The 20,017-nt window shown below is 39.2% G+C and overlaps 1 protein-coding gene across 4 annotated transcripts; it reads right to left on the reverse strand.

Moving 5' to 3' along the window:
• Nucleotides 1–356: 356 nt before the first annotated feature.
• LOC6739664 (potassium voltage-gated channel protein Shal) lies at nucleotides 357–19,641 on the reverse strand. 4 transcript variants are annotated; one of them, XM_039293763.2, is made up of 7 exons: nucleotides 19,361–19,641; nucleotides 7,957–8,522; nucleotides 6,522–7,434; nucleotides 6,239–6,401; nucleotides 5,816–6,004; nucleotides 3,173–3,325; nucleotides 357–2,182 (listed from the first exon to the last, which is right to left on the reverse strand). In XM_039293763.2, exons 2-7 carry the CDS (start codon nucleotides 8,156–8,158, stop codon nucleotides 2,087–2,089), a joined length of 1,716 nt encoding a protein of 571 aa, XP_039149697.1. In that variant the 5' UTR covers nucleotides 8,159–8,522; nucleotides 19,361–19,641; the 3' UTR covers nucleotides 357–2,086. The 4 variants fall into 4 exon arrangements, with proteins under 4 accessions (XP_039149697.1, XP_039149696.1, XP_039149698.1 ...); XM_039293762.2 differs by having other exon boundaries at nucleotides 19,350–19,641; XM_039293764.2 differs by lacking the exon at nucleotides 3,173–3,325 and having other exon boundaries at nucleotides 19,350–19,641.
• Nucleotides 19,642–20,017: the final 376 nt, after the last annotated feature.

Raw genomic sequence — 20,017 nt, forward strand, 5'->3', positions numbered from 1 at the left:
TCTCCGAGAGAGAGTTTTTGAATATAGTACCTATATGGATGTGTTGGCAGTGTAGGGTGGCCCTGAAATCTTATTTTGGATATGAGATTATCTCACTTTTACTTTCAGTATTGGAGCTCAGGTGAAGTTAGGTCCTTATAAAGATACTCTTTGATGATATAAAGTCTTTAATCTGAAATAATTATATATTAAAATGAAGAAGAAAGAAATAAAAAGTCAAGTATTTATGCATATTTGCTTGTTCTTACAAAATCTTGTTGTTTGTTTTCTTACCCAAATTGTTAACTTACCACAGCTCGGTTCACCCTAATATCTACGTTATAGAACCTAGATGAATTGTTAGGAGTATTCGCATGTATGGTGGAAGTAAACAGATTTCTTTATTTTATTCATTATTAATCTTTAGCTTTTTCATTCTCAGAGACCCGTGGCAGAGTATTTGTTTTTGCTGTTACTCAATTCGAATTACATATCACTAAAAATCAAAAGAGAAATGTCGTCTTCCTCCATCGGATTTGGGTTTCGACCCCGACTTTCGTTAATCTGATAGTTTTGGTTTTCTTTTAGAATATCGCTACAAGAGTTGGTTTTAGTAACCAAATTTGTTTGTTTGTTATCTTGATGTGGTTTTTGCAAATCTCCGATCTAATCATAAATCGCCTCTTAAGCGCTTTATGCACAACTTCGTTTTGATAAACAAAAGCTGTGAGTTTTGTTAGTTTAGCTTGTTTTGTTTTGGGAAATTATTAGGCAACTTAGAGAGTTAGAAACAAATGGGCAACACTATTATCGTATTCATCGCCGACTAATAATAATAATTAGAGTAATCATAATAAATTTATCATACATACATACAAGCTCCATATTTATGTTGTTGTTTTCTTTTAAGTTGTTTACTTGAACTAATTTTAAATGTTTGATTTTAATTTAGAATTAATTAATATACTTTAAGTTTCTGTTAGAATTTGCTAAGAGTTCATTTAGTTAGTTAATGTTCCAATTCGTTAAAGCCTTTCCTACACACACATATACATTTAAATAGTTATCTCGCTAACTTAGTTCTTGGAAGAAAGTTGTAATTTTTAGTTTTTCAATAGATTTTGATTAGTTCATTTTGGAGTACTTCGGAAAAAGGATGGAAAATTTTGAATGACGAACTGAAACCTCTTTGCTGTACACACATATACATAATTTGTTAGGGGGGAAAATGAGGTTGTCACACAAATGCGGTAATAGATCATTGTCGATGAGAAAGAATAGGGGAGTAGGGGATGAAGATCATAACTACTAAACTACGGACCACTTAAAAAATACACGAATTCGTATTAATATCATCATAATTTTCTCGCAAACTTTTAATCCTTCCTCGTTTCCTGGCCACACAAATCGTTTGCTGTTAAAATGTTCCTTATTGTGTTCGGATTTTGTTCAATTGGTTTTTTGGACTCTGCCCTTGTCGTCAGTTATAGATCCTATTAGCTAGATCTTTCTAGTACTCTCTTCAAACTATTTCGCCTGCTATGCTACTTTATGTTCACGTTATTAAAACATACACAGTAAATTCCTCTAAAATGCTTCGGTTTCTGTTGTTTGCTGTTGTTGTCTTGTCACCTAAATAAAGTAAATAGTGTTGCATATTTTTATAATTAATATTTGGGTTTTTTCATTAACGGGTCCTCGCTAATCAAATCCGACTTTGCCGCCGCAGAAACTGGGTTGGGCATACTTTTACATACTTCATTTGTTACTTGTTTTATTTTAATGTGCCCTTCATACTTTACACATTCGGCGTTGCTTTCAATTGAGTCTGCAAGTGCTTGCATTTATCTAAATATTTTGCTCGTTAAACTCGAAAATCAGATTTTAGAGATTACAGTTGTATTTCGGCTTCAGTTATTCCGCGGGTCCATCAATTTTATATTTGGCGACTAAACACACACGACATGTCTACAAAACGAATTCAATTTAGTTTAAAAACTTTTCAAGTTAGACTAAACGTAAACGTAAATCATCTCGATCTGGATTGGGATGTGACTGCCTCCCTGGCCGAGGATGTGCATCTCGGCGCCAACCTGCTGCCGCCGGCTCAGAACGAGGCCTCCACCAGGTAGGTGCCATCCATGGGCTGATTGTTTTGGCTATTCTGAGCATTGCTGGCAGCCGGCATGTACTTGCCGCAGGCCTAAACAGAAACGAGAACAGACCAGAAAATGTTAATATTAAGGCTTTTACCGCTCGGGGTCAGAGTTCACATGATTAATGATAGCTCCAGAATAGCAGATGTGCCTACAACTAAAACAGAAGCTGCATAGAGATTCCAGCCTCCTATCAGACTCAAAACATTCTTAAGGATGCCCACTGAGAAATTTGACTATATATTCTAAGATTTAGCTGTAGTTAGATGTCTTCATAATTTAATAAAAAGGATAAATAAAAGTTCGGAGGTTGATATATACATATTTAAAATCAATACCTTTCTTTTAATTCTATTCAAAGATTTTAAAGATATAAACATATATGAAGGAAAGGACATTGCTTGTTATATATTTTAATCAAATTTCGTTATTATATACATTTTAATACAATAAAGAGCGCCATCCACATTTGACTGCAATCAAAGATTTTATATTTACACCACTTTTTGTACTATTTTTCAATCAAAATTTTCGAAAAGAGATTGCACTATTGGCTGATATTTACACTGTACCATTCTACATAACATCTACACCCTTACTACATTTTTAATTCAAAACTCATAGCATACTTTTTGATGTATGTAAAAAACAATATATTTGACATAGGAAAAGGAGCACTGATATAATTAGTTCTGTTATGATTATGTACTTATGGTACATCAAAATGAATTTATTTAAATGAGAGCTTAATGACTAGGAGCGCCAAAATCATGTTAATTTCCCTAATGCCCCCAAGTGATATCCTCGAGGATGTGTTATTTCTTCCGTAGGTGAGATGTGAAAATTTACAAGATTACAAGACCAACAGAGGCAACAAAGTCAACACACACAAACGGTATATAGTACTTATAAAGAGGGAGGGTTACGGAAAGCGGCTTTGGACCCACCTGTGGGGGCACTCAACCCCTCGAGTGCCGGACGGCGGTAACTCCCGCACTTCTCTCCCCGTACAGGGTATGTCGGGGCGTATAGCTTACCTGGTAGCGCTGCGAGCAGCAGCGGCCGCAGCAGGACTGCAGCAGGCCGGCGGCACTGTTTGTCGAGTGGGCGGGACTGGCCATCGGGGACGGGGAGCCCGGCCTCTTGGGCTGGCCGTTAAACGGTATTTCTAACTCGACAAATTCTCGATCCTGCGGTTTTTGAGCATTGAGAGGTACAGCCAGAGAAGAATTTTACAAAGAGAAACGAAGAATACATAGAGTACAATGTTTTTCTTTTCTTTTTTTTTTTCAACAATTTTACAATATAGAAATCTTGGGAGGGGGAGCGGGGGTTTACACACACACAAAACACAGGACATAATAATTGGGTTCAAGTACATACGCATAAACAAATACTTGAGCGAGGGGGGGGGGGGGGGGGGGGGAGTAGGAGAAAGGGGAAGAGCGAGCGTTTTTGGCCCCTTCGAGTTTAAACAACAATTAAAACATTAAGCTGGTTTGGTGGGAGGGGGGTTCTAGTTATAAACATTTGAACGCTACAATTTGTTAATGGGAAATTGGGTGATTTTCTTGTTTGGTTTTTTGTTTTTCTTTTTTTTGCGGCTCCTAAGCAATGACAATTGTACAAAAACACTATGAGAACAAACTTTTTATCGAAACAGCCAGGGGGCGGGGCAGCGGGCGGGCGGGCAGTCACTTAGCGGAACGAGAGCGGTAAATGCGGGGGGCGGTTCGGAGGGCATGGGCGGTGGCGGGGGCGTGGCAGAGCGGTACGAATGGTAAGCAAGCGCCAGCTAGCGACATTCGAGTGCGACTTTGGCTCAAAACGCGACCACATTTATGGCCGCTTCTAACCGATTCTCGATTTATGACAAAACGCTATTTTATTGATTTGCTGCTTTTAGTAGAGATTTTAAGAGCTCATCAAGTGAAATGGCTTATGGTTATGGCTAGCACACATACAAAATAAAAATGGTAATGGTGCATAATAATCGATTATGAAAGCAGAGTGGAAATCACTGAAAAGTTTAGTCAATTCTATTAACCATATAGTAAATTTAAGACTTTAGTTCATATAAGTAAAAGGTGTTATTCACTTATGGGAATAAAATGGTGTTAATGCGGAAATTATTCTGAAAGTTATTAATTTATTTAGATTTGTTTAAGAACCGCAGTATTTATAATTGCATAGCTTTACTTTACAAAACTCCATTACCCTCCCTTTTATTTTCTTAAACAATTGCGTTGTTTTCCCAAATTTGAAACAAATTGTTGTCTTCGAAAATAGCACAGTGAGCTGGCCAAGAACTATTTTTAATGAATTATGAATTGTGCTCATAAAAAAATAGTTAATGCTGTGCCATTAAATGAAATGGGAATTTGCTCTCGATAAATTAGGCCTTACAAATTGTGTGCTTTAATGGGCTTTTCATATCCACTTAGTGACTTTGAATTCTTCGTGCCGATACTTCGCCTCACTTGATGAGCCCCATTGGGCATTTAAAATGTTTGGATTTTGATATGGTTTCTGGCCTTTTGTTGACAGCAATCGATTGCATATGGCTAAATGGGCGTTTTGGAAATTTCTTGATAGCATGTGGGGGAGCATTCGCATATCGTTCGACCCGATTCTGTTCGGTAATGACCTATTCGAGGAACTTAAAACAGAACACAGCGCATAGCATTCAACACGAATCGTTTTCTAATGCCAGAGGGTATTTGAAATCAAACAAAAACACAACCGACAATCAACAAAGAAGAAATTAAAATTCAAAATTGGAAATCATAAAAATTAAGTGCAACGCGTAAACATGAACGAGTTTAGATAGAACGAGAAAGGTAGATAGAGAGAGAGCGAGAGGGGGATAGAGAAAGATTGAAGAAAGAACGGAACTTAAATACAAACCGAAAGCACTTACTTTGGCGAATTTATTTATATTCGTCTTTTTTCAGAGCATAGACATTGATATTCATTGCTTTTTATTTCTATGTTTTATATTTGCTTATTTTCGAAGCCAGTTCGGGCTCAGATCGTGTGAAAAACATGACACAAATGGTGAACTTAGAACATATAACTTAGGACGAGATACAACAGATCGCACACAAAAACGATAAATACCATAATAATGTACAGAAAACATATTGAAATAAAACGATAAAACTAAAACGCTTAACCAAATGCACATACAAAAGATGCTGAATATTCGCATTTCAGTTCAGTTTCTTTTTCTCTTGGCTTTCCGCGATTTTTGACTATTATTTTGATTTATGAGAAGACACGTCAGTTCTAAAACGCCCAACAACATATCCTTCGTCCTGCCACTCGCTGATTTTGCTGTCGCCACCGTTGTTGTTTTTTTGGCTGTGGGTGTCGCTCTCGTTGATGCCGTTGTCATTGCTTTCCTAATGAGCTCGTGGCAAACCTTACAATTTCTGACTACAACTGAGATGTTCAAATGTTGCTACATCTGTCACGGAGTAAAAACGAAAGATGTATAGAGACAGAGTGTGATTCGAGAGGTAGTAAGAAATGATAAGTTCAAATCATAAGTTCAAACACTGAGCGCGCAATCGAGTGACAATAATACGCATATCACATGTACGAGTATGTATACAGAGAGATAGAGATAGAGCTGCACAGCGAAGGACAAAGCTGCCTCGCACATTGCGTATACGCACCGTTGTCTTCTCCAGACATCGCAGCAAGTGATGGTGCTGCAGCTCGAAGATGTCCTCGTCCCGATAGTTGTCATCCAGCTCGATGCCCGACTCCTGGGCAGCCCACCGGGCCTCGGCGGCCTTCTTCTTGCTGACAAAGGCGGCTCCGGACGAGGCCTTGGCAATGCGGATGCGCGCCAGGCGAGCTTTCTGCAAGGCCATAACACATAATGAGTATTTGTGGGTGGTGGGTGTAGTTTAGTTGGGATGCACACGGAAAAATGCATTAATTTCACTGGCTCCCAGCTAAATTTCCAGCGATTTAATATCAGTGTCACAGAAACTGCTGGCAAAATCCGTAAATATAATTACAGGAAATTCCAGTCTGCAGTTTCTGTGACACTGATGGATTCCTTGGGATTCCCCAGATAGCCTTTTCCTTACCCGCTGCGCCTTGCGCTTGTCCGCTCGCTGGTTCTGGTGATAGATTCTACTAAAGTTCGATACGATAACAGGTACAGGTAAGGCGATGACCAGCACACCGCTGAGCGAGCAGACGCCGCCCACAATTTTGCCAGCTATTGTCTCTGGCACCATGTCGCCATATCTGCGACGGATGGAAAGATTTCAGAATAAGATTAGATAAGGTAATGGAAAATCTAGCCCTTTTAATTGGCATAAGAAACTAAAGAAAACACACACATTATATCACTCTGAGTAAACTCACCCCAGCGTCGTCATTGTGACGATGGTATACCAGAAGGCCGCCGGAATCGATGTGAAGTTGGTGCCATTGACGTTCTTCTCGGCGTAGAACATGACGGTGGCAAAGATGATAATGGCCATGGCCAGCGAGAAGACAAGGAAGCCCAGCTCGCTGGCGCAGGACTTGAGCGTGTAGCCGAGGATCCGGAGTCCTTGCGAGTGGCGCGAGAACTTGAAGATACGGAAGACACGGAACACGCGCAGCGTGACGAAAGCACCGCTCACGTCGTCGTTGTCGGTGATCCCGAGGCCGATGTAGTACGGCATAATGGCCACCACATCGATGATGCTCATCACCGAGCGCACGAACTTGCAGCGATCGGGGGCGGCGAAGAGTCGGAGTAGGTACTCCGCCGTGAAGATCATCACGCAGGCGGTATCCAGGCAGAAGAAGACGATCTTGTAGCGCTCGCCGCAGGGCAGAGTTCCCGCTCTGCCCGGCCGGTGGCCACACGGCACCGTCTCCACCACGTTGGCCATCACGGAGACGGCGATGAAGAAACCCGTAACATAGTAGAACACCAGGGCGCTCGTCGACGTGTGCGGATTCTCGAAGGCTCGCCACATCTTCTGGCGCATGTTGGTCAGCTGCTGCAGATTCTGATCCCCGTTCTCCGACAGCTTGTCGTCCATCAGCCGCTCCGCGTTCTCCCGCTTCCGGTCCCGGTAGTCCTCGTAGCAGCAGTCGCCTATAACATCCGGCATTATGCCAAAGAAGGCCAGCTCCTCGTCGTAGCTGGTGAGGCATTCGTGCTTCGGGTAGTGCAGCTTGCCCGTCCGGTAGTAGTTCAGTATGTGCCGGAAGATGTCCGGGTCCCGATCGAAGAAGTACTCTTTGCAGTCCTCGTCGTAGAAGAACTCCCTTTCATTGGAACCTGAATGTAATCAATATAAGTGTGAATTTATAAAGTGGTAGTAGTGGTTTATCAAGTTAATAAAGTTTGTTTACAGTTGGTAATATAGGAATAATGGAGTTTGTAAATATCTGAAAAAGTTCTTCGGAACTATTAAATTGTTCTTTTTAGCGAGAGATACATATATGAAAATGTTAAACAATAAATTCCTTGTATATATGTAGAGAGAAGCATTTTCAAGAACACTTTTTATTCGATTTTCCTGAATTTACTGAAAGGATTTTTATTATTCAGAGTGAATAATTTATTGTACAGCCAATCGTCTGTAAACTGTATAAACTATTAAACAAAATGATGCTGGCTCTAAAACGTACAAAGTAGAATTGTTAAGGCTATAAATTTTGACCTTCCGCCCAATGAGTATGGGATTAGTAATCAAAGGATTTAGTAAATTACTAGGTCTCCTATTTTTAAATCTAAGTTTGTATTTATAGGGGGTTTAACCCCTTTTAGTACCTTGAGTACTATATTACGTATACGCACCTAAAAGGGTGTCCGGATACTTCTCCAAGGTGTTCCGCCACGTCTCGAAGCGCCGCCCGGAGACGTTGATCAGGAGCTTCTCGTCGTCCGTTTTGCGGCGATCCTTGGGCATCGGGGGCGGTGGCAGTGGGTGGGTGGCTATCGGCACCCACCCGATGGCCGCCGCCCGGGCGAAGGGCAGCCAAGCGGCGACCGAGGCCATGCTATGGGGTGGAATGTTTCAGTGTCCCGGCTGACAGTAGGGCTTCTTTCCTGCGCTCCTCGCTGGGTTCCGTCCACCGGCTGGCTAATATCCTATATTATTTGGCAGTTTATTGGGGTGTCCCGGGTGTGCCGGGCGCTCTGCGGGATGGGGAGTCCGGTGATTAACTCCTATTTTAAAGCTTTCGACCGCCGCCCGTCCTTATTGTGCTGCGAGTGCATGTTTGCAACTTCTGGCTAGCTGTGTTTTATTGCTTGAACTTATTGCTGTCATTTTGCTGTGGCTGCTGCTACTTTTGCTTTTATCGTTCACTGCGGGGATATGAAAAGTTTCTCGTGTTCTCCAGTTGTGTTGATGTGCAGCACTGCAAGAAAGTGAAAAAGTTCGCCGCACTTTAGCACAAGTTTGTGGGAGGAAAAGGGGTCGCAATGAGGGTTTTAATTCTACGAAAAGTTTTCAAAACACGCTCACACCGAAATTTTTGCTGCAAGTTGAGCACTTTATTTGCTGAACTTAAGACCAACTAATATCTTGATATCTTCAATGGTTGCTAGTGAAAATGTTTGTGTCCTATTTCAAAGCAAGTACCATTTAATAAATGTTTTTGTAAATAAAAATTCCCAGAAAGACAGAACAGAAATGCAAAAACTCGTATAATCTATTTTTAAACACATATTTGAAAATATTTATTTAATGACGAATGCTTGTGCAGAAATTTTCCAAATTGTTGTAAACAAATGCCCAAGATTACCCTTAAATCCCCCGCAAATTCCCAGAGACCAAGTGTATAGTAAAGCAATCGGTTAGGGTTCGCTGAATCGAATTAAAACCGCCCACATTTAAATTAAATGCATTCAATTGTTTGAAATTCACTTCAATCGAATTCTAAAGTTTATGGGGAATCCCAAATACTCGTAGTATTGTCTGCTGGATTTTCCCGACTTTCTCAAAGCATAAATATTATCATAAATCTGAGGGGAACAGCCCCCGAGCACAAACTACACACACACACACCCACACATCGGCCCACTCCTCAATTTCTCGCTTCACTTGTTTACATTATCAATTTATCCCCACCACTCCCCTACGCCCCTGCGTATATATGTATAATGATTCACGGCAATCGACAGACAACGCCATTCAATGCGTTTTCGAGCAGCGCTCTGTCTAAATATTTAAACAAGCCAAACAAAATCGCAGGGAGCGACGGACCATGGGTCTGGCATGGGTCCGGCAGCTGGGAGCATTATTTTGGCCAGAGCCAGTGGAGTGAACGACCACCGGATGGTCTTCCATCTGTCCACGTCTGGATGGATCTGGTTTGGACCCGAACTTCTTGCCTGGGATGGAAACAGTGGGAAAATGGTCACCATACCATTATAATGATTATATTATTATAAAAAATATAAAAGTTCAACATTAAATACAACTTTTCATATTTTAATGTATATTACATTGAAGGAAACCCATAATTTTACAGGGTATTATTAAATTGTCAACATTCAGTTCTGGCATCTACATTTATGACAAGATTTGATTTTACAGATACAATATCTAAAATTGTACTCAACCTATTTTTATTATAATAGGACAATAAAGTCAGATTTTCACTTATTTTCGTACGTATCGCAGCCATCGCACACTCTTCTAGTGCGCTTCGTCACTATGTAAACTGCAATTCATAGTGATAACTACTGTTGCCACATTCAAATAAAATAGGTTGTTTTTAAACACTGGTCTTTCTATTAGAATGTAATTAATTATTTCAAGAACTAGATTTAAATGAATTCACACTAGACATACTATGGCGTTTCTTTTTATATTATTATTTGTTTTCAGTGTAGCTTTTATATGCCATGCTGAAATTTTAATCTCTTTTAGAATTTTCCATTGCATTCCGTTTTGAGTGTACGCGAAAGATTGGACGGGATGCGTGGGTGGCTTTGTTGCTCCGTTCGCCAGTCGCACAACAAATTTATGTGCATTTCAATGGACAGTAAACACCCTGCAAATCTTCCTTGGGCCACAAGTCATTTTCCAAACAACAATTAGAACGCAAAAAGTTTTTTTGTCTGTCCTTTGGCCTTGCGCCCACTTCGCGGCTACAAACCACCCACCCAACTAACCACCCAACTGGGAACTGTGACAAAAAGTCATTTGTTTCCATAAATGTCATGGCTTGGCATGACTCTTGAAGTCTATATAATGTGTTTCTTTGATTTATACAATATTTATGGCTCTGTGTTTAGTTGTGTTACTGTGGCACTATGTTACTCCATTGCTACGTAATTCCGGCCAAGAGCACATCGATTGCACTGCCAGAAAATGCGGGTTTATTTCTTTTAAGCACCTTAATTAAAAGTGGATGCATATTTAAGAGCACCTTTTAACTGTGAAATGCGTGATTTAATATAAAAATTATGTAACAATGCTCACATGGTGTTTAAAAATGAAAGAAAACAAATGTCAAAAAACAATTAGAGAAGCACATTGAATCTTATATACCCTTGCAATAGTTTTATATTTAAAAAAAAAACGTTTATATCACTGCATGATCAGAAATTTCGGAACTCATTATTTCGCCTTTATTAAAATAGACTGGAAATTGAAGAAATATCGAACTAAGATTTATTTTCGATTATTATAAGACAGTTTTCTATGACAGCTCTATGATTAAAATAAAACCTAAAACCATCAAAAGGAATATTTATTCGTATTATTATACTCTCATCTTCAATAGATAAAAGACTTTTGAGTAAGTATTATGAAGATATAGTTACTACTAAAAGACCAGTTTGAGTAGAAACGAAGGAATGGACAAACGGACACGACTCGACTCTACTGTTGATACTGATTAAAAATATATATGTTTTAAATAGTCTCAAATGTCTCCTAGCTACGTTTCTTAATATTGGCACATCACATTGGCATGTTTCATAATATCCTAAAATTATACCTACAAATTATCATGCTGGTTATTCTTCAATTTACTACTATATTTTAATACAGCCAAAATAATAGGGAGTTCCACAATTATATTATAAATTGAATACTAAATAAGAGAAATTTTCTGTGTTGTAGTTACATTTTGTAGTATTAACTGAACTAGTTTATTTCACAAAGTTTTCCTTGCTTACTTGGTTACTAATGACTCTTGAAGAAAGAAAAGTTGAAGGTGTTTCGGGTTAAAGTGGATGTGGCGTTTGTCATTCGGCGTTGCCATAACAATAGCCATTAGGAGTTATTAGTTTGCTGAATGGAAACCAGTGCGACACGACACGGTCACCAAAATGTTGTCGATAGTTGAAGGCTAAGGTTAGACAAGGTTAGCTCAAGTGATAAATGAGAATGGGACTAGGATCAACTGGGTTCGCCTTAAATCATAAGTACTAGTATTTGCATGCAGTACATGCAAAATAGATATTAGGGTCTTATTTTGATTGATGGCAGCGACGCATTGTTTGAACTGTTATAGTAATGTATAAAAAGGATATAAAATGTCAATAATTTATTCTTATACAGTAAAAGCTTCAAATGAATAGTAGTAGAAACCAAAACAAGTAAGCTCAGTTCACCCAGTGCACTATGGTCCAGAATTCGTTTTTTTTGGCATAAAGTCTAAATTTTTATGTCAATATATCGTCCTCTAGCAATTATTTTCTAATAGAAAATTGATCATATAAATAAAAACCAAAAACAAAATTGACCGAAAGCTTCACTAAATCGTTTTATGAGCTTTTAAAGTTGAAGTGTTAAAAAGCTGATTGAGAGAATGCAATTTCCGAAAAATTACTTGCTTACTTTTGCATGTGGTATGATCGTTAATACGCATCCAAAAATTATAGTAAAATATGGAAAATAAATGCCAAGGTATGATGTTTTTAACTTATTTAGGTAATATATGTATAGTTGTACTGTTTTTATGTTGTGTGACATCCAATTTATGTGTATTTTAACAGAAAATTCTAACGTGTCCCCTGTGTTTCGTGGAGTATAACTAATTTTCTGACAATTTCTGACAAAAGTTAAAAACGTCAGTTTGTACCTTTAACTATTGTATTTCACGGTAAAGTAATATCTTTTGCCCATTTTTGCTCGTTTTCTTAAAAATTTGATTTTATATAGGCAATTTTGAGTTCAGACATAGCGACCTCCTGGACATTTGGAGGCGTAACAATAGGCAAATAAGTTATGTTTCAGATTACGTTTATTCCGCAATCAACAACAATAATCAGGAAGCGAAACAGACAGAAGATATTGACAAAAAAAAAGAAAATTTTGAATTATTTATTAAAAAAAAACTGCCCGAGTGTAACAGATAACTAGACCGATTTATTTCCAAACATACCAAGTGGATGGCGACAAAGAAAACTATTCTTGTTAGAGATTTTGAAAACTCCACGACGCCGAAGCAAATGGGACGCCGAAACTTATCTTACCAAAATGCAGGAGAAAGATTAAAAAGGAAACTGAAAATACGAGTGAAGCCCGGAATAAGCTTTACAAAAGGGATCGACTATCACATGCAAGGAAAAATAGTCGGATCAATAGGATGAGTGATATTTTCCACAGAGCGATTGATAACTCGGACCCACTATTATCAACAATTAGTTTAAAAGAAAGAGAGAGAAAAAATAGGAAAAACCACTTCCGAAGGCAGTAATAAGTCTTTTGGAAATACAGTATAATTTTAAACCTGATCCATGAGACAAAATATTGGATTCACAATCTGATTCTGATTCGAGTTCAGATTCGGAAATTTAAAATGTAGAACTAGAAAAAGAAGAGGGCGATTATTTTTAAAACAACAATATACACGACTTTAAAAAAAAAAAAAAAAAAAATTATATTTCGTTGACTCCTGAGTCATACCAGTAGTTAATATGGGAGGCAAGAGAGGGCGTGGTCGCACAGACTTCAAATTTTCTGTGCAAACTATTTGTGATTTAACAACAAAATGTACAAAGTTTCAAGTCTGTAGCTCAATTTTTAGACTTTATGCCAAAAAAATCGAATTCTGGACCACAGTGCAGTGCATCACATCACACAATAAGCAAACAAATTTTGCGCCCATTAAACGTTGAAGAGTCAAACAAACCGACAGATTCAACCTTGCTTGCCACTCCCACAAAACACACGCCCTACAGAAGCACCCACTACCACCCACAACACACACACACACCAGCACTTTTTGAAACCCAGCTGAGTGTCAGGCCTTAATGTTTTAATGCCGCATTATCCTATCAACAATTTTCCTCTATATATTGACGTTATTACTCTTCAAAGACGTACACTGGAAAAAATTACAAAGTCGAGAGATAAAATTGGGATAAAAAAACATGATTTTGGTAATTGCTTTTGTATTATGTGTAATGTGTTTTTAAATTTTTATATAATTTAACAATATTTTTAATATTTCATATGTCACATTTAAGCCATTCAAAATATGTATGGATAATAGCAATAATTTTGATAAAATAATTCTTAACATTAAATTTTAAACTATACAAAGAAAGGAGTCAATTGAATCGAAATATAAAAGGAAATCACTTGAAAATATTTTTCATTAACTGTTACCTATTTTTATAGACATGTTAACCTGTTTTTTGTTATTGATTTTCCTTAGAAATGATCAAATGTAAAAAGTTCTTATGTTGAACAGTGTTATTTCATCTTTTCTCATAGTGTGTCTCTTGTCGTTGACCTTGCTTTTGTAGCTCGCATTGTGCGAAATGGAAATTAATCAATGCCGTTTGCTTTGCTCTCCTGATCCGCCCCACACCCACCTAACACCTCCCACCCCCCACCACCCACCGCCCACTGCTGACGTTGATGATGATGTCTGGGTGTCGTTGGGCGATTCAAGGATAGCTTCAAAATCGCCATCAGGCAATCCAGCGGCAGGATCAGCCTGTTCGGTGGCCAGAATAAATTGTCAAACAGCAAACGAGGTGGCAAGGTCGGTGGGGTGGCGGGTGGTGGGTGGTGGTGACCCGTCCGGCTGTCCGGTGGAAAACACCTTGGCGCCAAACCGGGGCTGCTGAATGCGACTTCCGGCTGCTGGCGAAACAAAGGCGCCACATGTCCCTATTATACTTAGTCGTCCCACCCTGTGCCTCCATTAATTATTTGCATAGTTTATTTTAGTTTTGCGTGGCGCGGGGCTGCCTAATTATTTGCCAGTTAGTTGGCTGCTTTTAGTTACAGTTCGTCTCAAGGTTTCACTTTTCCGCGGGGGTGGGGGTGCAAATGCCCCAAAAACAGAACAACAGCAGTGGCAACAAAGCATCTCTCATCTCTGGTCATAATGATGTGGATCCATCCATCCATCCATTCATCCATTCACCCATCTGTCCATCCATCCATTCATCCATCCATCCATACCTTGTTCCCTACAACCAACAATGTGAGACTTTTTCAGTTTTCATTCGAGTGGGAGTATTCGGACTTGGTTTTGAACTGTGACATGCATTATAAACATTTCAATCAGAAAATTTCGGATTCGCACTGAATGGAAAGGTGAGCGAAATGAACTCCCAGCAGATTTTTAGCCATCAATCAATTTCGGTCTAAGAACTTCTTTGTGCGAAAGGTCAATTTACATAATTAATGATATAAATATATATTTTTTAGCAATGAGAAGATATATCGAATCAGATTTTCCATTGAAAACAATAAAATGGGTTCCTTTAAAACAAAATTCATAATGAAACTTTAAAGGATATGATAGTGTATGATAATTCTTAGAACAATTTAACAAAATTAATGATTTTGTTTTAGCAAATAATAATAATTTAAGATTTCTTCTATATATAAAGGTACCACCATAAGCATAAATATAGCATACTTTTCTGACCTTCAGCATGGGAATAACCATATCAATTTACACCTCGCAGCCTCCACAATCATTATCTATTAATGTTGCTTTCAGGGCATATCAGCATCACAGCCATCGCATTCGTTTTTTTTTCCGCCCCTGTTTGTGTTTCCTGACGGCCCGTTTTTTTAATGTTTATTATTTGTTTTTGTTTATTATAAAGTACAAACGGGCAGGCGGACCAGACCACCCACTCGGCCCTCGAGACCGTTCCATTCAAAATTGGTGGCCCCAAATGCTAGTTAGGCATTAATGTGCGGAGCACACGGGAAATCTACGGAAATCCTGTGAATTTTCCATCGCGCCCATTGCGTGGGCCCGCCTTATTATGGCGGCTCGACTTTTGCTTTCTCTTTTTAGCCCTCTCAAAGCGGAAGTCATTTTCCCGAAAATCGAGGGGGGGAAGTGGAGATCGACGGGCACAACTGCAACTTTGAGGCAAAATGCGAATCAAAAAGAAATGAAAGCGTTTCCAGATCATAAAAGCAATTTTATAGCCTGGTGGGCATTTCAGTTTTGTATTTTTATTGACAATAAGTTAACATTGTTTACGTGTTTAGTTGTGTGTGTTGTTGTTTGGTGCTATTTTTGAGGCATCACAACAACAACCTCCTGACCGGACCAAAAATACTCGGCGTTTTCCCAACTGCTTCGAATTTCCCACATTTCCCCGCGTTGATTTTCATTTGTTTACAAGTAGTTTTTTCGTTCTTTTCAAATTTGTTTCATCGGCTTAATGAAAAATGAGAAATATGTACAACTGAGCAGAGAAGCGTGAGAGAACGAGAGAAAGGGAGAGTGGGTGAGAGTCTCACTTTCTCTGCGCCTGCTCATAGGACCCTTGGGTTTTGGATACGGGCTTAGGATGTGGGTCTCGGTTTCGGTTTCGGGCCAGCGTTCGGCTTAGGCTCTGGGATGGATCCGGACTGGGATTGGTTCGGATTCGGGTTTGAATTTGGGTTTGGGTAGGAGGAGGTCCCTTGCCCTCGCCGTCGGCCCAACATCAAAAAACATTTCGCCATTTGTCTCTGGGCCCAGTGAAGATTTTATAATTTTCCTTGTACTTTTCACTTTTGCCCGTGAGTGTGTCGCCGCGCTTAAGTAGGGTCTTATGTATCTTCCCACTAGGAGCCCAATTGAAGGTGTCTCCTCGAGTAAGGTGTCTACTTGGCAAGCATTTCAAAGAAACTAATTCGCATTAGTGGCGCCTTTTGCCCCCCATGGAAATTAAATCGGTTTTATACACGATTTATTTTCAATCATCAGAGCTCTATAAATATCTCTGCTGCAATATTGATCCCACACACAGAGTGCACTGCATTTTGGGTCAGCAGATGTATCTAAGCTAATTATGTTTATATTATTATTATAATAATTATAAAACATCGAATCATAATCAAATTTGTTGCTTTTGAAAGCAATTATTCGGATTAAATTTGCATTTGCACAGAAAATCACTCACATATCTTAATAGCTAATTGCAATAATTATTTAAAAAGCATCAATTTTTAATTGAATCATAAACATCGCGATGTTGGCTATAAATTCAAACAAAGGCATGCATTAAATGCATTCAATTATTCGCCAACTGATGCATGGCCAATTAAAATCATCTCAATTTGGAAACGGAGTAAAATAATTTCAACAACATTTGTTTGCATTGGCAAGAAAAATATTGACCAGCTTTCAGCATCCTGCGCATATTAATTTTTATGGAGCCGCAACACACTGCGTATACGTATTATTAATTCAAGCATTGCTCATACGTCATGTTGTGCCAGAGGACAATACAAGAAAAGGCCGAATGCGTCGACAACAATTCGATTACAAGGTGATTTATTATTTAAATTGCATGTTCCGAAACAAATCTGGGCAGCCAACAAGATGGAGCAAGGATTGCTGGAAATTGGGAAACCCAATGGCACGTGCACTTGAAAAAACTCAATCAAAAAGGAAACAATTCATACTTTGAAATGAAATATATACATATATATATTATATTATACATATATTATAAAATTTCAAAGTATATGAATTACAATTTAAAATTGATAAATACTTCCTTTTTACACTTGGTACTTTGTTTATAACCTTTTATTGTGTAATTTGTACATTATACTTAAAACATATTATAAGTGAATACTACTTTTAGTTTTCTCTTTTTCTCACATCCATAGCTTACATAATATAACAAAATGTTGCGAATCGGGATGTGCAAAGGATCAAACTTGGAAGTTGTTCCGCCGTTGTTCGCATTAATTGCAAAGGACATTAAAACTTTATAGAGTCGTGCTTATCAGTTGGCCAACATCGTCAGCTGGAAGAGCTGCAATGTAGCGAATCCACCACCACTAGCACCGAAAAACTTTCGTCCTGATGGCCATGGCAAGCAGGACACCAGGAGCGGTTCAGCGGGATGCGGTGATGCGGGGCGACCAGTGGACGTGCAAGTGGCCCAAAAAGCTAAATCCTGGGTCGCACTGGGTGGGTGCTGTGGCCAACAGCTGTGGGTGGGTTTTTGGTTGGTCTGATGAGGCCAATGGCGTAATTTATGTAGGCCCGCTAAGCCTTTCCATGCGTAAAATGTGATTATATCTGCGTATAAATACGCGTACAACTGTGACCACGTACGGGATTGTGTACTATATGTGCTTATTGGGGTATAAGAGATATATGTACAGAGATACAACCACGGGTAGCAAAATAAATTTCGTTCGAAACAAAAGATGTTCCGTATTTCTGATTATTACTAATAAGATCTTTAAGGCCAAAAGCATTACTTTCTATTAAAAATCAATCCCATCAAATTGAGGTGAAGTAAGAAAAGAACCGCACTACGTGGTGTCCACGTGCATTAAGCTGCAATAAAAATGTAATTTTAAACCAATGATAACAAAACAACAACTACTGGATGCGCGGCAGCTGCGCTGCAACTGCGCTGCCTCTGCTGCATTAAGCGCGTCATCAAAGAAACACACACACACATAGAAGAGAGATAAAGCCTTTGTGTGTGTGTGTGCTTGCATCGGTGATGCTGGTATTAGTGCAGCTTTGTTGTTGCGCCAAAAACCAAGCCAAGGATTTTTCGCACATTTACGCCAACAAATGGACTGCAGCTGCACTGGCCAAAAGGATAGTACATATGTACATATATTTTATATCTTCATTATTATTCTCATTAATATGGGGAAAATCATTGTTCAATTTAAATTCAAGTCCGGGATAATAAGCCTACTTTAACATTTAGAAATATTGGGCTTATTTATAAGATAAGAAATAAGATAAGAAAATACATCAAAACAGGTGCTTATGTCGCCTTAAAAAATAATATTTTTACACGGACTTTATCCTAATATTAAATGATTCTATTGTAATTGTTTGAATGAGAGAAATTTCTAAAAAGAACTATGTTTGTATGTTAATAAAATGTAAATGAGAGCACTACAATCTGCCTAACAGTAAAGATATTTTTATTTTGTTTTAATTGAATGAATTTTTTAAGAAATATCGGAAAGCAATGCTTGATTTTTCCCAGTGTCCTGTTTGCTCCTGGCTGCCTCGCTCTCTCTTTCTCTCCTACAGACGACCTTCACTTTCGTGGGACCGACCGTTATATATTTTGTGTGCCTAACGCTTTTTTAACGTGTTATGTTGTTTCTCTATTTTCGCTGGCCCGCTGGTCAAATTAATATCCTGAGTGGGCGGTGCGTGTGGGGAGAGGGGGGTTTGGAGGCGATGGTCGATTTAAATAGGCCAACTATGCAGAAACAACAACTTGTTGTTGGGCTGCAGGCACGCCATAAGGTGCAATTAAAAAGCGTGTTTTAAAATGAGCTAACCGCATGGCAAGGACATGGGCGGTTCGAACTGGATGTGTATTTTCCACTATTATTTTCCCTCTGGTTTTCTGTTATTTTTTACGGCTGTTGTTGTTGCAGAGAGAACGAGCGCCACAGCAACAACAACAAGAACAACAACGGCAACATTCGCGGATACACACATTTTCACAAATCAAAAAAGCAAACGAATATTGCCACACAAACACGCACACTGAGAAACACACTCCCACACACACACACACACACATGGACAAGAGAGACAGACAGGAAAAATCTCTCATTTTTTATGGATTTTCTGGGCAGGCAATCTGCTTTCGCTGATGTTTGATTAAACAATTGCTTTACGGTGTTTTAATACTCCTGTTGACTTTTGTCCATCATCTGCCCGCATTTCGCTGGGAAATTGGGGAAAAGTGTTTACACATACATACGCACGCCTTTCGGTTTATTGCATTTTACACTTGTCGCCTCTTACACTTTTCCCACCTCCTCCGCTCCTCCTTTCGTTAGCCGCACATTTTCCGCACTACTGCGCGTACATTTTCCACGCTTTCGATCCGGGAAATTCGATGCTGGCCCCTTGTCTCTTTTTGGAAAAACTAATTTTCTGACACTTTTCTCAGACTTTTCTGCACGCACGGGGCCACAAAAAACTTGGCCCAAACTGCGTCCCGCTTTTTGCTCCGCTCGGCGTTTTCTTGGGGGCGTTCAGACAAACAGTTCTCGACAAACTGAAAGTGAAAAGTAAATGCAAAAGCGCCAGCGCCTCCGACAGTCGGTTGTCTCACTCGGAGCATGCGAGTCCGAACCCAAATCCGAACCAGAATCCGGGACAGCAGCGAGATGCTCACGGCGCCGGCGCACTTCGAAGAGCAAGTGGTGGCCACTGGCCTCTGAAGGCGATGCAGAATCGAAACAGATGTTCATGTTGCCTTCCGAATGAACTATGATCAAATATTTATGGCAAATACCACATATCAATGGATTCCTATCAAGGATATCTCAATTCAGTCGCAGTCGATAACCATGCATTTTTCACAGGATCTATAGTTTATTAGCCTCTTACCTGTTACCTATCTATTGCAAACCTTCATACTGTTTTGAATCGAATATAATTCAAAGTGAAAGTTTCTTAAAACTTTT

The sequence above is a fragment of the Drosophila simulans genome, chromosome 3L, assembly GCF_016746395.2.
Source record: "Drosophila simulans strain w501 chromosome 3L, Prin_Dsim_3.1, whole genome shotgun sequence".
In the NCBI taxonomy this organism is placed as follows: domain Eukaryota; kingdom Metazoa; phylum Arthropoda; class Insecta; order Diptera; family Drosophilidae; genus Drosophila; species Drosophila simulans.

Bases quoted from the DNA above. Each gene is read 5' to 3' on its own strand.
- LOC6739664 (XM_039293763.2), bottom strand. From the start codon at position 8,158: ATGGCCTCGGTCGCCGCTTGGCTGCCCTTCGCCCGGGCGGCGGCCATC. The intron at 7,435-7,956 runs GTGCGTATACGT...GATTACATTCAG, and splicing joins GTATCCGGACACCCTTTTAG to GTTCCAATGAAAGGGAGTTC. The intron at 3,326-5,815 runs GTGCGTATACGC...CAAAAACCGCAG, and splicing joins GATGTCTGGAGAAGACAACG to GATCGAGAATTTGTCGAGTT.